We start from the raw sequence: 19,165 nt of genomic DNA, 5'->3' as shown, positions 1-19,165 counted from the left end.
GAACAAACTATCGTTGATTTTAAATCACTCCTGGAGAAGAAATCTTGACGAGCTGTATAAATGCCTACACTCAAACTCAGTCTGTGGCAATATATAAAACATTAGATCATTAGCCTACCTTAGAATGTGATAAACTGCTATGAAATACTATAAGCCCTGCTGGATGACAGATGTTTTCTCTAAGTAATACCAATAGCAATATGCAAAAAGTCCATCTCAAACTATGACTGCGGCGCATGAAGGAATCAACAGTTGCTTCTTCCCCTAGCCTAGCTAGAATAGCCTAAGACGAAGTGAACGAGTAGCCTAATTAAACTAAGCAGTCACAGAACTGCATTTACTCAACCTTCACAGACTAGCCTATAATAAAAGACAACCAAACTCACATAGCCTGAGTTGAATTGTGTGAAGAAAATAAAATATATAATTTTATTGGTCACATACACATATTTAGCAGATGTTATTGCGGGTGTAGTGAAATGCTTGTGTTTCTAGCGCCAACAGTGCAGTAGTATCTAACAATTCACAACAATACACACAAATCTAAAAGTAGAAGAATAGAATTAAGAAATATATAAATATTCGGACGAGCAATGTCGGAGTGGCATAGACTAAAATACAGTAGAATACAGTATATATATATATATATATATATATATATATATATATATATGAGATGAGTAAAGTAGTGGCTAGTGATCCATTATTAAAGTGGCCAGTGATTCCAAGTCTATGTATATAGGGCAGCAGCCTCTAAGGTGCAGGGTTGCGTATACGGGTGGAAGCCGCCTAGTGATGGCTATTTAACAGTCTGATGGCCTTGAGATAGAAGCTGTTTTTCAGTCTCTCCGTCCCAGCTTTGATTCAGCTGTACTGACCTCGCCTTTTGGATGATAGCAGGGTGAACAGGCTGTGACTCGGATAGTTGTTGTCCTTGATGATCTTTTTGGCCTTCCTGTGACATCGGGTGCTGTAGGTGTCCTGGAGGGCAGGTAGTTTGCCCCGGGTGATGCGTTAGGCAGACCGCACCACCCTCTGGAGAGCCCTGCGGTTGCGGGCGGTGCAGTTGCCGTACCAGGCGGTGATACAACCCGACAGGATGCTGTCAATTGTGCATCTGTAAAGGTTGTAGGTGCCAAGCCAAGTTTCTTCAGCCTCCTTCAGATCGTCAGTGATGTGTACACCGAGGAACTTGAACCTTTCCACCTTCTCCACTGCGGTCCCATCGATGTGGACAGGGGCATGCTCCCCCTGCTGTTTCCTGAAGTCCACGATCAGCTCCTTTATTTTGTTAACGTTGAGTGAGAGGTTATTGTCCTGGCACCACTCTCCCAGGGCCCTCACCTCCTCCCTGTAGGCTGTCTCGTCATTGTTGGTAATCAGGCCTACTACCGTTGTGTCGTCTGCAAACTTGACGATTGAGTTGGATGTGTGCTTGGCCACGCAGTCATGGGTGAACAGGGAGTACAGGAGGGGGCTGAGCACACACCCTTGTGGGGCCCCAGTGTTGAGGATCAGCGAAGTGGAGATGTTGTTTCCTACCTTCACCACCTGGGGGCGGCCCGTCAGGAAGTCCAGGACCCAGTTGCACAGGGCGGGGTTTAGACCCAGGGCCCCAAGCTTAATGATAAGCTTGGAGGGTACTATGGTGTTGAATGCTGAGCTATAGTCAATGAACAGCATTCTTACATAGGAATTCCTCTTGTCCAGATGGTATAGCAGTGTGCATTGCGATTGCGTCGTCTGTGGATCTATTGGGGCTGTAAGCAAATTGAAGTGGGTCTAGGGTGTCAGATAATGTAGAGGTGATATGATCCTTCACTAGCCACTCAAAGCACTTCATGATGACAGAAGTGAGTGCTAAGGGGCGATAGTCATTTAGTTCAGTTACCTTTGCTTGGGTACAGGAACAATGGTGGACATCTTGAATCATGTGGGGACAGCAGACTGGGCTCGGGAGAGATTGAATATGTCCGTAAACACTCCAGCCAGCTGGTCTGTGCATGCTCTGAGGACGCGGCTAGGGATGCCGTCTGGGCCGGCAGCCTTGCGAGGGTTAACATGCTTAAATGTCTTACTCACGTTGGCCACGGAGGAGGAGAGCCCACAGTATCCAAAGCGACTTAGTCATGCGTACATTTTCTTCCCTCTTTAAAAAAAAAAAAAAACGTATGGTGGTGCCGGGAATCAAACCTACTACAACTGCCATGCTCTACCAACTGAGCTACACAGGTCCACCATAATCAAATGAATGATTCACAGACTAGTTGTCTGTGGGAATGTGCTGCTTGTTTGTTGACACTGTAAAGCGCCTCAACGGCAGAGACAACTACGATGAAGCAATGAGTTGACACAGAACATATAACACGTGCCTAAACCGTTCAGTTACAGGTGGAACAATTCTTGGTTTGATAACTTCCTTCACACTAGTTCAAACCTATGTCAATGTTTCAAACAGTAGCTATTTTGAAGTGTGTAACCCATAAAAGTAGGCAACTGTTTCCTGCTCTGAATGAAGTAGTCAGTGTGTGAATGTCTACAGTGAATGACCTTAGCTTAAAATAAAGATTGAATGTTTGTGTGCGTCTTTTCAAATCTGACACTACTCAATTCAAAAACCTGTTTGCCTCTGTTGAGCCACAGTGCACACCACTGTAGCTCTCTCTAGAGGTAGAACCAGGTAATGACATGAAACAGAGCTCTTTCAACAGGAAATGACAGGCAGGAATGTTAGGAATGCGAGGCTATAGGTCAGCTTTTTGATAAAAAGGTCCTAATTAGGCCCACTACCCTGGGAACCATAGCTGGCTGTCAGCTGGTCCCTATAGGGACCCATAGCGGCTTTATTGACTATTATCAAAGGAATCAGATTCTGTGGTAATGAAAACGTTTATCTATTTTTTCCTCATCACGTCTACTATTAAAAAACAGTTGAGCTGAATAAAATAGGTTACTGCATGACTCAACACAATACAAATTTCACAATACTGATGAATCATCAAGTCACACAATATACAGGAGTCAAGGGCAATATAGTCTTCCTATTGCTTACATAAGACTATACAAATATATCTCATTACTGACTGACATTCCAGTCACTGCCAAAACCACCACCATTGAGATAAAAGGCCCCATCAGAGCCCTATACAGCTCTGGGCACTATTACAGGGAGGGAATCAGTCAGGTTTAAACACCTCTGTTGAGAACAGTTCAAGAGACAGGGAGGAAATGAAATCAGTGAGGTGTATTTATACTGAGCTGGGCCACTAGGCCAGGCAGGGTGAGGAGGCCAGTCAGGGACAGGGTTGAGTAGATCTGGGCTAATCTGTCCTAGCTAGTGGACTATGTGTCTGTTCCTCTAGGCCAGTGGGCACCAACCTTTTCTGAGTCAAGATCGCTTTGAGTCAAAATGCAAGCAGAGATCTACCACTCAGATAACAAATAACACTTAAAAAACATCAGCCTATGCAACATTAACCAATTAAAAACAGTTCTGTATTAATGATGTTTGTGCAGTAGGCTATAGGCCCAATACATTATAACTGCATATTGGCTACGCTTGAATTGCCCTGCCAATGTTGTTCTTCTAAGACCATTTTGAAAATAATATTTCAAAATGTTAGGAATACGATCACACTCGTATAGATTATTTGTTGTATTACTGAGGCACAGCTGAATGAGCATAATAATTAGCCATTTTTTTACTGGACTGATGGCCTGTATCTGATGGTCAATCTGAGGGGAGGGAGGATCTGTGAGGCTGCCTCTCACCCGACTCACCGTCCCTCCTCTCTCCGCTGAGAAAAGGGGACAGTATTCTGCCTCATGTTACTCCCATGACCAGAGAAAGTCAAATATTCCTCGATATAAAAAAAAGCTTATCGAAACCCGCTTTTCATGGCTTATAAAAATGTGGAACAAAGTGTTGACAATGCTGAATAACAACTTAAACATTAACTTACCATTAAAACAGCAGCTCTTTGCTGTATTCGTTGAGTCTCTAGTCACGGTTTGAAAAGTTTTGAAATCTCACATTATCAACTTTACTGTGCGTTCGAGGCTTCTTTTTATACGAAGAAACTGTGCAGACACAGTGATCTGAGCTATCTGATTTGCCAGCGGTAGACCTACAGGTGCGCTTGATTTGCTCTCTGGGCCTGCCGGGAAGGCGGAGTTCTACCTTCAGACACATGAAATGGTTAAAAAATGGGAACACTTTGCATTCCCGGCGCTAGCGCTGCTGAATCAAGCGCACCTACCGTCAACAGCACGGGGAAAAAAATGAAAAAAAAGGAACGCATGGCTTTATCGTAGTTTTTTAAATACAGAATTGTTTGGTAATCAACTAGGAATGGCTTGGAGATCGACCAGTCGATCATGATGACCGGTTGGTGGACTGCTATAGGCCTAATGTGTGTTGGGTAACCAGTACACTGATCTGTCCAGACCAGCCCCCACGTCTTTCACTGCCTGGCTTAGGAAGGCCACACATCACATGATGTTGGCCAGCTTACAGTACAGTACAAACAAGTCACACCTCTCGCTCATTCAATTCTCATATTAGGTCTAAGATAAAACCGCCTTACAAATAACTGACATTGTTCACCAGCTTCAGACAAAAAAATACATAATTCAACACAAGAACAGAACCATCATAAAATCACCAACAACAGAAACAGCATTTTACTCACATCTATACTCCGATTGTACAGCCATTCCTGAGCCTTTCATAGATCAATAAACAGATTACAACAATACATCCAAAGACAGAACACAACAGATCGGTCCGCGACAGGACAGGCAACAACTACCGAGTCTGGAAAAACACAGCTGTTTCCTAACCTTTACAGGTGTGTCCTCTGCTTGCGGAAAGGCCCAATCAGATAGCCCCATACAGGTGTGTGCTCTGGGACAGGCCCAATCAGATAGCCCCTGACTGTTTCAACAGAGCCATGCGTCACGCTGCACCCAACCCTTAAATGGATAGGACTGCCTAGTATTGCTAGCGTAGCCACTCTACACTATTAGTGTTGACTCACCACTTTCAGCTTTCCTGATATCATGTCTGATGGTAATCTCCAAAGCACAACACCATCGCATGGAAGACTTATCAGAACTAGCTAAATTAGAACAGTCTTTTGTGGGTTGTCAGATGTTTTGACTGAGGGCAAAAGCTAATACCACCACTTACAACCTCACATTTTCCTAGACAATAAAGGCCTAAGCCATTTACACAATAAATGGCATGACGTGTTAAAATAGGATTTAGGCCTACATAGAAAAATTGAAATCATACTTTTCTTACCCCGATTTGCCATCACAGAGTCCAAAGCCCAGCAGGCAACAGCTCCTGAATCAGACAAAACAGGGGAAGAAACTGAGCAAAGGAAGTAGAACTAACAACCGATTAAAATAGGCACCATCAGACACAAACAAATGAGTTGATTGTGTGTGTGTGTGTGATAACTAACAGAGGTCATTTTCCCTCATATAAGAGTGTTGGTTAAAAATAGTAATTCTCACCACATTACATCATCTTTCCAGCAGGCATAGCATTCATTCTGAAAGAGGGGGAGAGGAGCCACAGAGTAATAAAGTGGTGCTTTCCTCTCATCTCCCCAACAGACACTAAGACAGACCTGAGTCAGGAAGAAGCAGTTTAGTTACTGTAAAAGTAATAGCTCTAGCCCCATATTCAAAATGGTTTATCGGAGTCTATCGCCTTCCCTGGCAGTCCCAAGTTATGAACATGGCCCTTGATCCTCTGGCTGCACTGCCTGCTAACTACCTGTGGTGCTCACTGTGTTATGGACTCTGGTCAGACAGGAGGAAATCGATGTTGAGCTTTCCACTCCAGACACAGAAACACATGCACACCTGCCATGATCACACACATCAGATTAATTTAGGACTCCGGGCACATGGGACAGTTGCAAGTAGTTTTTTTTTATTGAATATTATAACATACAATCTATCTGCAGTGAAGCCGCTCAACATTTACATTACTTTCAGTCATCTAGCAGAGTCCCATCCAGAGCGACCAAGGGTCAAGCGCCCCACCCAAAGGCAGGTCAACAGATCTCCCACCAAGTCAAATCGGGGACCTGAACCAGTGACCTATCAGCCACAGGCCCAAGCTCCCAACAGCCAGGCCAACAACCATCCAAGATCCCCCCAACAGTTCCTCTAGAGCTGCCCCTCAGCCATCCAAGACCCCCCCGAAAAAAACCTCTCCCTCCATTCCCCATCCCCAAACAAATTGATTTAGTGTTGTAGGCCACAAGCTTTCCCAGACTCAGATTGATGATTGTCAAAGTCACAGAGAGCAGATGGAAGTGAAGGAGGAGGACTTCTAAAAGACTAGCATGAGCCAGCAGCTGTGACATAATTGTGCATTAATCAGCCTAGTCATGAGCCAGGCAGGTGAAGCTGGGCCAAGTCAGAACTCATTTCATTACACTGGCAAATGTAAACACCTGTCGCTATCAAGCAATTACTTCCTGTCTGAGATGGATATTTATTTTATTTAACTAGGCAAGTCATTTAAGAATAAATTCTTATTTACAATGGCGGCCTACCAAAAGGTCTCCTGCGGGGACGGGGGCTGGGATTAAAAATAGAAATATAGGACAAAACACACATCACGACAAGAGATACACCACAACACCGCATAAAGAGAGACCTAAGACAACAACATAGCATGGCAGCAACACATGACAACACAATATGAAGTTTATGGCCATGTGAAAGAGACCCTGGTGATGGAAGAATGAACCAATGTCAGTGTGAATGTCTGTCTGGGTTTTTTAAGCCAAATATTGCTAACCCAGCCAAAAGCAGTCAGTGGCTGACTTGTCTATTGTCCATTCTTTTTGATGTGCTCCAGGCAATCTTTTAGGGAACAGATCCCAGCAGGGTTGCATCACAGGTCCTAAATGTTTGTTAACCAATTACAACCACAGTACCAGCTGCACAGCTTCTGGTTATTAACAATAACATGTGGAGGCAATATCAAGTAGGGTTTCTTTACTACAGCCTACTACATGACAAAACGTATAAACAAAGCACCAGTTAGGTATGTTATTCTCTATTCTGCATGATGGGACAGCCAAGTGCAGCCAGTGACTTATTGCATTAAATGAAAGCCTACTGTCTTTGTATATGGCCCGCAGGAACAATCACCTCTTCAAGCGATTAGGTACCTTTCCTGTAATCACAGCTAAGGACAGCTTTAGTGGGTATCCAGGGAGGCTCAGAGCAGCTCTTTGAACTGAAAGAGAGACAGTCAGCGTTTGTTCGTTGACGCAGACGCACCCAGACCAAGGGCTGGATCAGGACCTGACAAAGTTGATCACCACAAAGGGCCAATCACACGAAGATTGCTACAGAATTGAACGGTCACCGTAGCAACATAGAATGCTGTGGTCGCCCAGCTTGTGATTTGTGTGGAGTAGGTGTGGCCCTGGAATATCGTGGCAGGAAATGTGCGGGGCGGTTAGTGGTAGGTACAGTATCGGCCCGTTGCTGCACTTTGGAATGTAGTAGTCCCTGAACAAAGTCCCCTGACCAAAATAAACTGAATCCCTCCCTGCTGTCCATGTGACTAACCTGAGCAGAAAAAAGGTAGGGATGCGTTCAGCAGGTCAAAATGTTGTGGAACACCCAGATAGAAATACAGTGCCTTCCGAAAGTACTCACACCTCTTGTTGTGTTACAAAGTGGGATTAAAATTGTCATTTTTTTCAACAATGTACACAACATACTCTAATGTCAAAGTGGAAGAAAAATGTGAACATTTGTGATATATATATACACATAGCTCAAAAAAATAAAGGGAACACTTAAACAACACAATGTAACTCCAAGTCAATCACACTTCTGTGAAATCAAACTGTCCACTTAGGAAGCAACACTGATTGACAATACATTTCACATGCTGTTGTGCAAATGGAATAGACAACAGGTGGAAATTATAGGCAATTAGCAAAGACACCCCCAATAAAGGACTGGTTTTGCAGGTGGTGACCACAGACCACTTCTCAGTTCCTATGCTTCCTGGCTGATGTTTTGGTCACTTTTGAATGCTGGCGGTGCTTTCACTCTAGTGGTAGCATGAGACGGAGTCTACAACCCACACAAGTGGCTCAGGTAGTGCAGCTCATCCAGGATGGCACATCAATGCGAGCTGTGGCAATAAGGTTTGCTGTGTCTGTCAGCGTAGTGTCCAGAGCATGGAGGCGCTACCAAGAGACAGGCCAGTACATCAGGAGACGTGGAGGAGGCCGTAGGAGGGCAACAACCCAGCAGCAGGACTGCTACCTCCGCCTTTGTGCAAGGAGGAGCAGGAGGAGCACTGCCAGAGCCCTGCAAAATGACCTCCAGCAGGCCACAAATGTGCATGTGTCTGCTCAAACGGTCAGAAACAGACTCCATGAGGGTGGTATGAGGGCCCGACGTCCACAGGTGGGGGTTGTGCTTACAGCCCAACACCGTGCAGGACGTTTGGCATTTGCCAGAGAACACCAAGATTGGCAAATTTGCCACTGGCGCCCTGTGCTCTTCACAGATGAAAGCAGGTTCACACTGAGCACATGTGACAGACGTGACAGAGTCTGGAGACGCCGTGGAGAACGTTCTGCTGCCTGCAACATCCTCCAGCATGACCGGTTTGGCGGTGGGTCAGTCATGGTGTGGGGTGGCATTTCTTTGGGGGGGCCGCACAGCTCTCCATGTGCTCGCCAGAGCTAGCCTGACTGCCATTAGGTACCGAGATGAGATCCTCAGACCCCTTGTGAGACCATACGCTGGTGCGGTTGGCCCTGGGTTCCTCCTAATGCAAGACAATGCTAGACCTCATGTGGCTGGAGTGTGTCAGCAGTTCCTGCAAGAGGAAGGTATTGATGCTATGGACTGGCCCGCCCGTTCCCCAGACCTGAATCCAATTGAGCACATCTGGGACATCATGTCTCGCTCCATCCACCAACGGCACGTTGCACCACAGACTGTCGGCAGGTAGCTTAGTGGTTAAGAGCGTTGTGCCAGTAACCGAAAGGTCGCTGGTTCTAATCCCCGAGCCGACTAGGTGAAAAATCTGTCGATGTGCCCTTGAGCAAGGCACTTAACTCTAATTGCTCCTGTAAGTCGCTCTGGATAAGAGCGTCTGCTAAATGACCAATTATTTATTATTATTTACGGTCCAGGAGATGGCGGATGCTTTAGTCCAGGTCTGGGAGGAGATCCCTCAGGAGACCATCTGCCACTTCATCAGGAGCATGCCCAGGCGTTGTAGGGAGGTCATACAGGCAGGTGGAGGCCACACACACTACTGAGCCTCATTTTGACTTGTTTTAAGGACATTACATCAAAGTTGGATCAGCCTGTAGTGTGGTTTTCCACTTTAATTTTGAGGGTGACTCCAAATCCAGACCTCCATGGGTTGATACATTTCATTTCCATTGATCATTTTTGTGTGATTTTGTTGTCAGCACATTCAACTATGTAAAGAAAAAAGTATTTAATAAGATTATTTCATTCATTCAGATCTAGGATGTGTTATTTTAGTGTTCCCTTTATTTTTTTGAGCAGTGTATATAGTGAAAACAAGTGGTCCTAAAACAGATCCTTGAGGAACACTGAAACTTACAATTGATTTGTCAGAGAACAGAGACGAACTGATATCTTTCCGACAGATAAGATCTAAACCAGGCAAGAACTTGTCCATGTAGACCAATTAAGGTTTCCAATCTCTCCAAAAGAATGTGGTGATCGATGGTGTCAAAAGCAGCACTAAGGTCTAGAAGCACGAGGACAGATGCAGAGCCTTGGTCTGACGCCATTAAAAGGTAATTTACCACCTTCACGAGTGCGGTCTCAGTGCTATGATGGGGTCTAAAACCAGACTGAAGTGTTTTGTATACATTTTTTGCCTTCAAGAAGGCAGTGAGTTGCTGAACAACAGCTTTTTCTAAAAACTGAGAGAGGAATGGGAGATTCGATATAAGTCAATATTTTTTTTACATTTTCTGGGTCAAGGTTTGGCTTTTTCAAGAGAGGCTTTATTACTGCCACTTTGTGAGTTTGGTACACATCCAGTGGATAGGGAGCCATTTATTATGTTCAACATAGGAGGGCCAAGCACAGGAAGTAGCTCTTTCAATAGTTTAGTTGGAATAGGGTCCAGTATGCAGCTTGAAGGTTTAGAGGCCAGTATACAGCTTGAAGGTTTAGAGGCCATGACTATTTTCATGAATGTGTCAAGAGATACAGGATTTAAAAAACTTGAGTGAGTGTCTCCATTGATCCTAGGTCCTGGCAGTTTTGTGCAAACTCAGGACAGCGGAGCTTTGGAGAAACACGCAAATTCAAAGAGGAGTCCGTAATTTGCTTTCTAATGATCATGATCTTTTCATCTAAATAGTTCATGAATTCATCACTGCTGAAGTGAAAGTAAGCTTTGCGACAGTATCAAATATACATTTTGGATTGTTCTTATTCGCCTCAATTAGGTTGGAAAAATAGGATGATCGAGCAGCAGTGAGGGCTCTTCGATATTGCACTGTACTTTCTTTCCAAGCTAGTAGGAATACTTCCAGTTTGGTGGAGCGCCATTTCCGTTCCAATTTTCTGGAGGCTTGCTTCAGGGCTCGGGTATTTTCTGTATACCAGCGAGCTAGGTTCTTGTGACAAATGTTTTTTGTTTTTAGGGGTGCGACTGCATCTACGGTATTATGCAAGGATACATTTAGATCCTCAGTTAGGTCGTTAACTGATTTTTTTACTCCGATGTCCTTGAGTAGGTGGAGGGAGTCTGGAAGGGTCTCTAGGAATCTTTGGGTTGTCCGAGAATTTATAGCACGGCTTTTGATGGTCCTTGATTGGGGTCTGAGCAGATTATTTGTTGCGATTGCAAACGTAATAAGATGGTGGTCCGATAGTCCAGGGTTGAGGAAAAACATTTAGATCCACAATATTCATTCCACGGGACAAAACTAGATCCAGGGTATGACTGTGGCAATGAGTAGGTCCGGAGACATGTTGTACAAAACCCACTAGGTCGATGATGGATCCGAAAGCCTTTTGGAGTGGGTCTGTGGACTTTTCCATGTGAATATTAAAAAAAGTCACCAAAAATTTGAATATTATCTGCCATGACTACAAGGTCCGAAAGGAATTCAGGGAACTCCGTGAGGAACTCTGAATACAACCTCATGGTGAAATCCCTGAGTGGTTTACTTCCTCTCTGGCAACTGAGTTAGGAATGACTCCTGTATCTTTGTAATGACTGGGTGTATTGATACACCATCTAAAGTGTAATTAATAACTTAACCATGCTCAAAGGGATATTCAATGTCAGCTTTTTTTTTTTTTTTTTTTTTACACATATACCAATAGGTGCTGTTCTTTGCGAGGCATTAGAAAACCTCCCTGGTCTTTGTGGTTGAATCGGTGTTTGAAATTCACTGCTCGACTGAGGGACCTTAAAAATAATTATATGCGTGGGGTACAGAGATGAGGTAGTCATACAAAAATCATGTTAAACACTATTATTGCACACAGAGCGAGTCAATGCAACTTATTACGTGACTTATTAAGCACATTCTTACTCCGGAACTTATTTAGGCTTGCCATAACAACGAGTTGAATACTTATTAACTTGAGACATTTACACTTTTACTTTTTTATTGATTTGTAAAAAATCTTGAAAAACGTAATCCCACTTTAACATTGTGACAAATAATCTAAATTTAATCAATTTTAAATTCAGGCTGTAACAACAAAATGTTGAAAAAGTCAAGGGGTGTGAATACTTTCTGAAGGCACTACATGTCATGTAGAACAAACATGCCTGTCTGAAATGTAGAATAAGGACTCATGTCTGCTCTATTTATGACATTTCTATCTGCAAAGTTCATCAACATTTGCCTAATGAACATGGCCCAGATCTCAAACAGGAACTCAAATCCTTGACCTACATATCAATCAGAAGGCAACAGCCCTGGCAAGCTGCCCAGTGAGCATGACTTGGACTGAGTAGAGCCAGTTCTGGCCAACAGCTAGGTTACTTACTCACTTTAGAAGACCATTGGCCTTGTAACGCCCCCCAGTCAGTAGTAGTGGCTGGGATTCCTGACTTCTGTGAAGGACTTGAATTATTCCTATAAAAAAGGGAAACAAAGTCAGTGAAGATCAAACAAAATAACATACTCCTTATGAAAAACAGCCTGACTGACTGTTGAGGTGTGACTACTACTGCAGATTTGTATAGCGCTGTACTGTACTAGAGTGCACTGACAACACTGAAGCGCTCTGGGACTGATAAAAAGCCTACAGATCAATATCTCTGCCAAGGAGAAGGACAGGGATGGTCACTAGGGACTAATTCATCCAGACACCTTGACAAGTGACAACATGAGAAACACACCACTTGAACTGCTTAACCTAAACACTAACTTAGCTGCTGCATGTTGGAGATAAAAATAATTAATAGAACAGTCAGGACATAGGCTAGGCTGTCCCGTTTCAGCTGCAGCAATCTCACACCTGGTCAGCTTTGCTCTGTCTAACTGGTTTGGCAGTGTTACTGCAGTGTGTAGACACTGACAAACGTGATGTCATTCCCCACAGAAGTAGCTGTAGCAGTGTCCGTCTGTACACCACTTAAATTAGCCCAACTAATCCCCACTGCCAGGGCATTAGGATCAGGCACCTGTGAAATTAGACAGAGCCTGCCAAGTGTCTGCCAAGTTGTTATGCTTGCTTATATTGAATGGCATAATCAGTAGGCTATTTCTTGTAGGCCTACATGTATATAGCCAATGCTTTTGAGCTTCACATGGATTCCCGAGTAAAGTCAACGTGAGGTTGCCCACAAATTATTCACTAGAGAGAAAGACCTGTGCTTCCCTCAGTTCCATATTAAAATGTCCAAGCTGTGCATTAGGGCCTAGCTCATAGCCTACTTCAACTCCCATGCAGATCTGAAGAGAGGTAGACTAGGCTAGCTTTTAGAAAGCAACAAACAACCTCCTGTTATGGGCAGGCAGGAAAGGGAAACAGAATGGCGAGTTAATGTTCACCTGGCTGCTGCTGCTTTGTGTGGCCAATCAGAGAGTAAACTAGAGCAGAGACAAGGCCTCCATAATGCACAACAACAGGTCCTAGCCTGAACAAGCAACAGATAGTCACACACACACACCTCGGTCTACCGCCATTTCACTTCACTTCAAAGGGTGAGCAGAGCAGGTCTGTCTCTTTGTGCTTATTGATATGTTTAGGTGGTTGTTTGCATACCAGGAAACCAGAACCTGACACAAAAAGGAATAGTGACAGGTGAAGGAAGACAGATTTTCAGGTTTGGTAAGGTGATGCAGCCAGGATATTTTAGATAATTTCATTGAAATGAAAGTGCGTGTGACAGTGTGGGTGCTCCTTTGACTGTGCTAATTACATACACACATTGCCTACATGGGTGGCAGGTAGCCTAGTGGTTAGAGTATGGGCCAGTAACTGAAAGGTCGCTAGTTCGAATCCCTGAGCTATCAAGGTGAACAATCTGCCGATGTGCCCTTGAACAAGGCACCTACCCCTAATTGCGTCAGGGTTGCCGTTGATAATGCCAGACCCTGGCTGTGACCCTACTCTCCGAGGATGTCACAGGGGGAGTTAGGATATGCAAAAAACATTTCCAATTCACACGTGTATAATACACACTTGTACATGTGAGATCGGACAAATATAAGCACCCACCTAATTATTAATGTATTACTTATTAGGCTATAGATTAGTAATGCCAACTGTACTTGTGGTCCTCTGTAGCTCAGCTGGTAGAGCACGGCGCTTGTAACGCCAAGGTAGTGGGTTCGATCCCCGGGACCACCCATACACAAAAATGTATGCACGCATGACTGTAAGTCGCTTTGGATAAAAGCGTCTGCTAAATGGCATATCTATTATTATTTTTTTACTTGGCATTTGAAAAGTAACTTTTCAAACTGAACTAAAATGCTAAAAATGCCTACATAAAATTACTTCTGGTGCTAAATCAGCTGCTCTCCATTTTCATTGTTTGATACCATTCATAAATATTGTAGAGAGCGACAACCAGTGCAGTTTATTCTGTACTCCCTGACATCTTATTAACGGCTTGTTCCTAGAGCAGAACATAATGATGCAAGGCTGGGAAGAGCTTAGAAGACCTGGCTGCGCACAATCACCCATTGTGTTGAGTTCATGCTGCAGCACTGGCCATGTCCACATACAGAGTTGGGGGGGGGGGGGGGGGGTCTAATTTATTCATATAGCCTACTGACAGCAGTGCAGTACCCATTAAAAGTCAAACAATAATTAACAACAAATCATTAACTTTACATTTCAATCAAATAGGACCTAATTAACTAAATGTCGGCCTATTAAATCGGGTAGCATGGATGTGATGACATGCCCTGAATTGGAAAGTGCAGAAATCAGTCATTTTCTGTTCAGAAAAAATACATTACAATCTCCTCACTAAAACCATGGACTTGAACCTAGACTACAGATTTCCATCACCTTTTGCAGTGAAGTATTAAAGCAGCCTATATAAAACAAAGAAAAACAATAGCCGTACCTTTAAAATGACTGACTTGCATATAATGGAGTATCTCGATCTGATAAAACAGTAGTAAAACAATCCCTTTCTTTCATCTTCTCTCTAGAAGAACCTGACAACTCAGACAAATCCTGAGGTATCCTATTCTACAGAGCTTTTTACCACCTCAAGTCAGCACTGAAGGCACTTGACACTTGTTGAAACAAGCAGAAATGGCTGTAAAGGAATGCCTGAGAGGTATTTGCGCCTCTACTCTCTCAATGAGTGGAAACTAAAACGCCCAGCAACATTACAGTCAACTTAACCTAATCATATTTTGTATATAGTTACACAAACAGTCTCTTTTCAATTCAAATCACAACCATAATGAAACCAGAGAGAGTAAACTGAATGAGCCATAGGCTAATTAAACTTCAGAGACTAATAATGTTGAATGAGCCATTGCTCAAGTTGCAAGTATTTGTAACACAGTCAAACTAAATTGTTGTTCATCTAGATGGGGCTTCTGAAAAAGAGCTTACCTCAAAGGGTTTTTACTGTTTGCTTAGTCCTGCAACGAGCCATTGTTTACAGCCTGGCATCCTTGATCAACCAAACCTAAACTACTAAGATTCACCAAAATAAAGTTTCCCGTCAACAGAGGCATATCCAATATCTCTAGGAACAATACTTATGATTCGTCATGTTGAATGTGTCCTTCGCTATCAAATAAGCGTTTAAAATATGTTTTTATTTAGAGTCTCCCATGTTCTGCCTGTGGGCTGCCACTGTAGTCCATTCTAGACCATGCAGTCACGCGAGCGTAAGCTACCACGTTACCACCCACTTCTACTGGTTAAAAACGGGTTTTAAACACTTATTTGATAGTGAAGGACATTTCAAACCAACATTTACATTTTAGTCATTTAGCAGACACTTATCCAGAGCGACTTACAGTGACTGAATTCATCTTAAAATAGATAGGTGAGACAACCACATGTCAGTCATAGTAAGTACATTTTTACTCAATAAAGTAGCTATCAGCAAAGTCAAGTGCGAGTGTTAGTTCACGAAAGGGGATGAGGTGAATCGTAAGTATTGTTCCTAGAGATATTAGATATGCCTCTTGACAGGAAACGTTATTTTGGTGAAACCGAATAGTTTAGGTTGGTTCATCAAGGACGCCAGGCTACGGAAGATTCCGTAACGAGCCATCTGAACTCCTGAGTGGCGCAGTGGTCTAAGGCACTGCATCGCAGTGCTAACTGTGCCACTAGAGATCCTGGTTCGAATCCAGGCTCTGTCGCAGCCGGCCGCGACCGGGAGACTCATGGGCGGCGCACAATTGGCCCAGCGTCTTCTAGGGTAGGGGAGGGAATGGCCGGCAGGGATGTAGCTCAGTTGATAGAGCATGGCGTTTGCAACGCCAGGGTTGTGGGTTCGATTCCCACGGGGGGCCAGTATAAAAAAATATGTAATCACTAACTGTAAGTCGCTCTGGATAAGAGCGTCTGCTAAATGACTAAAATGTAAATGCAAATCTGTAAACAATGGCTCGTTGCTGGACGAAGCAAGGTTACTGTATGGGTCCATCAGTTTTTTTGCTGACCTGCTGATATGATGACACACTATGTCCTGAAAACAATCCAACTGATGACTGTACTAGACAAAATAGATCTAGCCCATTTAGAACTGCCTTGTTGGTACTTTTGTGAGTGTCTGCAAAACTGCTTTAGGCCTATTTGATGGCATACAGATGGAAATATAGTCTGAAATTGTGGGAAAAGTCAAGTCTATTCGGCCTTCAATTACCTGGAATTCTGTACACGATATTGTTGTTCTGGCACTTTGCACATGGGGCCAACCCAGAGCAGGGTACTGACTGGGTCTATCACCAAGCAGCAATAACTAATGCGCCAACTAAATACTATGTCATTAACGTTATAGTGGCAATAAAGAATAGCCAAACGACTTGCTTTGGAAAATGGGGTTGTGCACTGCACCTGACTTTCACCTGGCTGGATAGCCAGCTAGCTAATTGCACTAACTTATCAGCTAGCTAGCTGGTTAGCTATAAGAATAACAATTAGTCAGACAGAATAAAGATTGACTTTAACGTTAATGACAACGCTAGCTAGCATGTTGATACCCAAAAATTATGTGATATGATAGACTAGTTAAAAGTACTGGAGCTTACAAGCAAAATAGCTAGCTAGCAACAGGTGGCTAGTTTTCAGAGTTGCGGCTAATGTCTGAATCACTATCTATTCGCTAACCAGTTAACAACTTTCCTGACCTAACAATGAACACAATAATTTATGTTCTCAGTGAAACAGTTATGTATCTTGAAAAATAAGATATAATAGCTAGCTATGCACTTACCTTTGAAAGCTGGGTCGCTCGACTTTAAATACCCGTGTTAGCTACAAGGCCGGAACTAGCTAAACTAACCAGCTAATTTAGCTACCTAAAGTGCCAAAACTCAAACAACAATCAAGTTACTACAGTCTATATATTTTCATGTGTACATAGACTGCTTAGATAGATAATAACTTACGTAGTAGCTAACTACCAAATTCAAAACTGTGCCCAGAAATCGCTGTCGAACGCGTACGTAGTGAGTCTGCACAGGCGCACTGATGATGTCAAATGAAGCGCTCCACCTTTGCAGTGACGTGCCACTGTAGGTTATATGTTTTTTTGCGGCGTACCATTATAGATAGACGTGCGCTCCAACCATTTTGAGAAAGAAAAGAAAGAATGCACTGCTTAAATAAGGGAAACAACGAATACCTCGAGTGAATAAATGTTTAGCTAGCTCATACAAACAATGCGGCCACTCCGAGGATAGAACGGTAAAGAAATGGCACGTAATGTTTGACACGTAACAAAATGTTTGATTGACTGTCTGCGGGGAATTGTTAGTGTACGCTGGACCACGGAAAATAAGATCCCTTCCCCCTCTCCAAACGACTGAAGTTGATTTCAAAATCATAGATGACTGTATAGAGATAGGCCTATCCTAGCTAAGCGATGAATGGGCAACTTTGATGGACGTGAGGGCCACAACAAATCTTAACACATCATGAGTGGCCGCAGTTGCTCGCTGGTCTGCCCACATCCATTGTGCCCTTGAGCAAGGCACTTAACCCACCCACGACAACGGCGCCCAGTGTGGCAGCCCCCGCACCACTCTAAAATCCTGTGTATGTATGTGTGTCTTTCGGAGGGGGTAAGGTTAAAACCGGAAGTAACATTTCGGTTGGACCTTGTGTGGGATTGATCAATAAAGTAATCTTAATGTGATATGATTGCATTGTCGAAGCTACGATAATGCTTGTTGTTCAGCTGTCAAAAGTTTCAGTACTCTGATCTCTGCTGGACATTGTGTCAAATTGCAGGGTAAAGATAAGGCCACATCTTACTTGTGCTGCCACCTACTGGATTATTTAGAAACACCAGCACGATCTGACTGAGGGAAACAAGAGAGGGAGAGCGGGAGGGAGAGACAGTCCTGCTCAAAAGTAGTGCACTATATAGGGACTAGGGTGCCATTTGGGACTTAATGAGCGAGAGTATAAAGACTGTAAAGACCTTTGTGCTATTTAACAAAAAAGGCTTGGCTATTTTATTATTCAGCAACAAATGCATTTATTATACAGCAAATATAATAGTGATATGTTTTATCTGATATGTCTTATCTAATCTCCAATGAAAGAAGTGGTGTGCGTGTGCGTGTGTGTGTGTGAAACGGGACTGTGCTGTCAACATCTTTGCTTCCTCGACTGTCCCTATCCACTAGGCTCGAATCAGTGGGCCTCTGTTCCTCAACACACGTGACCGCCCCTCTTCACAACGTACAAACCAGTTGCGCAACCGAAAAGGATCCTCGTCAATTGCGCCATTGGCGATATTACATTTATTTTTATTTAACCTTTATTTAACCAGGTAAGCCAATTGAGAACAAGTTCTCATTTACAACTGCGACCTGGCCAAGATAAAGCAAAGCAGTGTGATAAAAACCACAACACAGAGTTACATATGGGGTAAAACAAAACATAAAGTCAAAAATACAACAGAAAATAGAAAATATATATACAGTGTGTGCAAATGTAGCATGTTATGGAGGTAAGGCAATGAATAGGCCATAGTGCAAAATAATTACAATTAGTATTAACACTGGAATGATAGATGTGCAAGAGATGATGTGCAAATAGAGATATTGGGGTGCAAATGAGCAAAATAAATAACAATATGGGGATGAGGTTATGGGTTGGCTAATTTCAGATGGGCTGTGTACAGGTGCAGTGATCGGTAAGGTGCTCTGACAACTGATGCTTAAAGTTAGTGAGGGAGATAAGAGTCTCCAGCTTCAGAGATTTTTGCAGTTCGTTCCAGTCATTGGCAGCAGAGACCTGGAAGGAATGGCGGCCAAAGGAGGTGTTGGCTTTGGGGATGACCAGTGAGATATACCTGCTAGAGCGCATACTACGGGTGGGTGTTGCTATGGTGACCAATGAGCTAAGATAAGGCGGCGATTTGCCTAGCAGTGATTTATAGATGGCCTGGAGCCAGTGGGTTTGGCGATGAATATGTAGT

The 19,165-nt window shown here is 43.4% G+C and overlaps 1 protein-coding gene across 13 annotated transcripts in view; it reads right to left on the bottom strand.

The window, feature by feature from the left end:
• LOC311131968 (phosphatase and actin regulator 4B-like) overlaps positions 1 to 17,204 on the bottom strand; it is a 43,718-nt gene extending 26,514 nt beyond the window's left edge. Inside the window, exons 1-4 of one of the 13 annotated variants that reach the window (XM_084165100.1) lie at positions 17,124 to 17,200; positions 12,067 to 12,155; positions 5,524 to 5,639; positions 5,297 to 5,350 (exon numbers count right to left, since the gene is read on the bottom strand). In XM_084165100.1, coding sequence (XP_084021226.1) covers positions 5,297 to 5,318 — 22 coding nt within the window. In that variant the 5' untranslated portion in view covers positions 5,319 to 5,350; positions 5,524 to 5,639; positions 12,067 to 12,155; positions 17,124 to 17,200. Of the gene's footprint in view, positions 1 to 4,691; positions 4,819 to 5,296; positions 5,351 to 5,523; positions 5,640 to 7,182; positions 7,297 to 12,066; positions 12,156 to 13,076; positions 13,140 to 16,948 lie in introns of those variants that run through there. The other 12 variants (XM_084165108.1, XM_084165102.1, XM_084165111.1 and 9 more) reach the window with 12 other exon arrangements.
• Between the last annotated feature and the right edge of the window lie 1,961 nt (positions 17,205 to 19,165).

This window comes from Coregonus lavaretus (assembly GCF_964263955.1).
Source record: "Coregonus lavaretus genome assembly, chromosome: 7".
Taxonomy (NCBI): Eukaryota; Metazoa; Chordata; class Actinopteri; order Salmoniformes; family Salmonidae; genus Coregonus; species Coregonus lavaretus.
The sequence above is the reverse complement of the archived record's forward strand: the minus strand, read 5'-3'. Positions and strand labels throughout refer to the sequence as shown.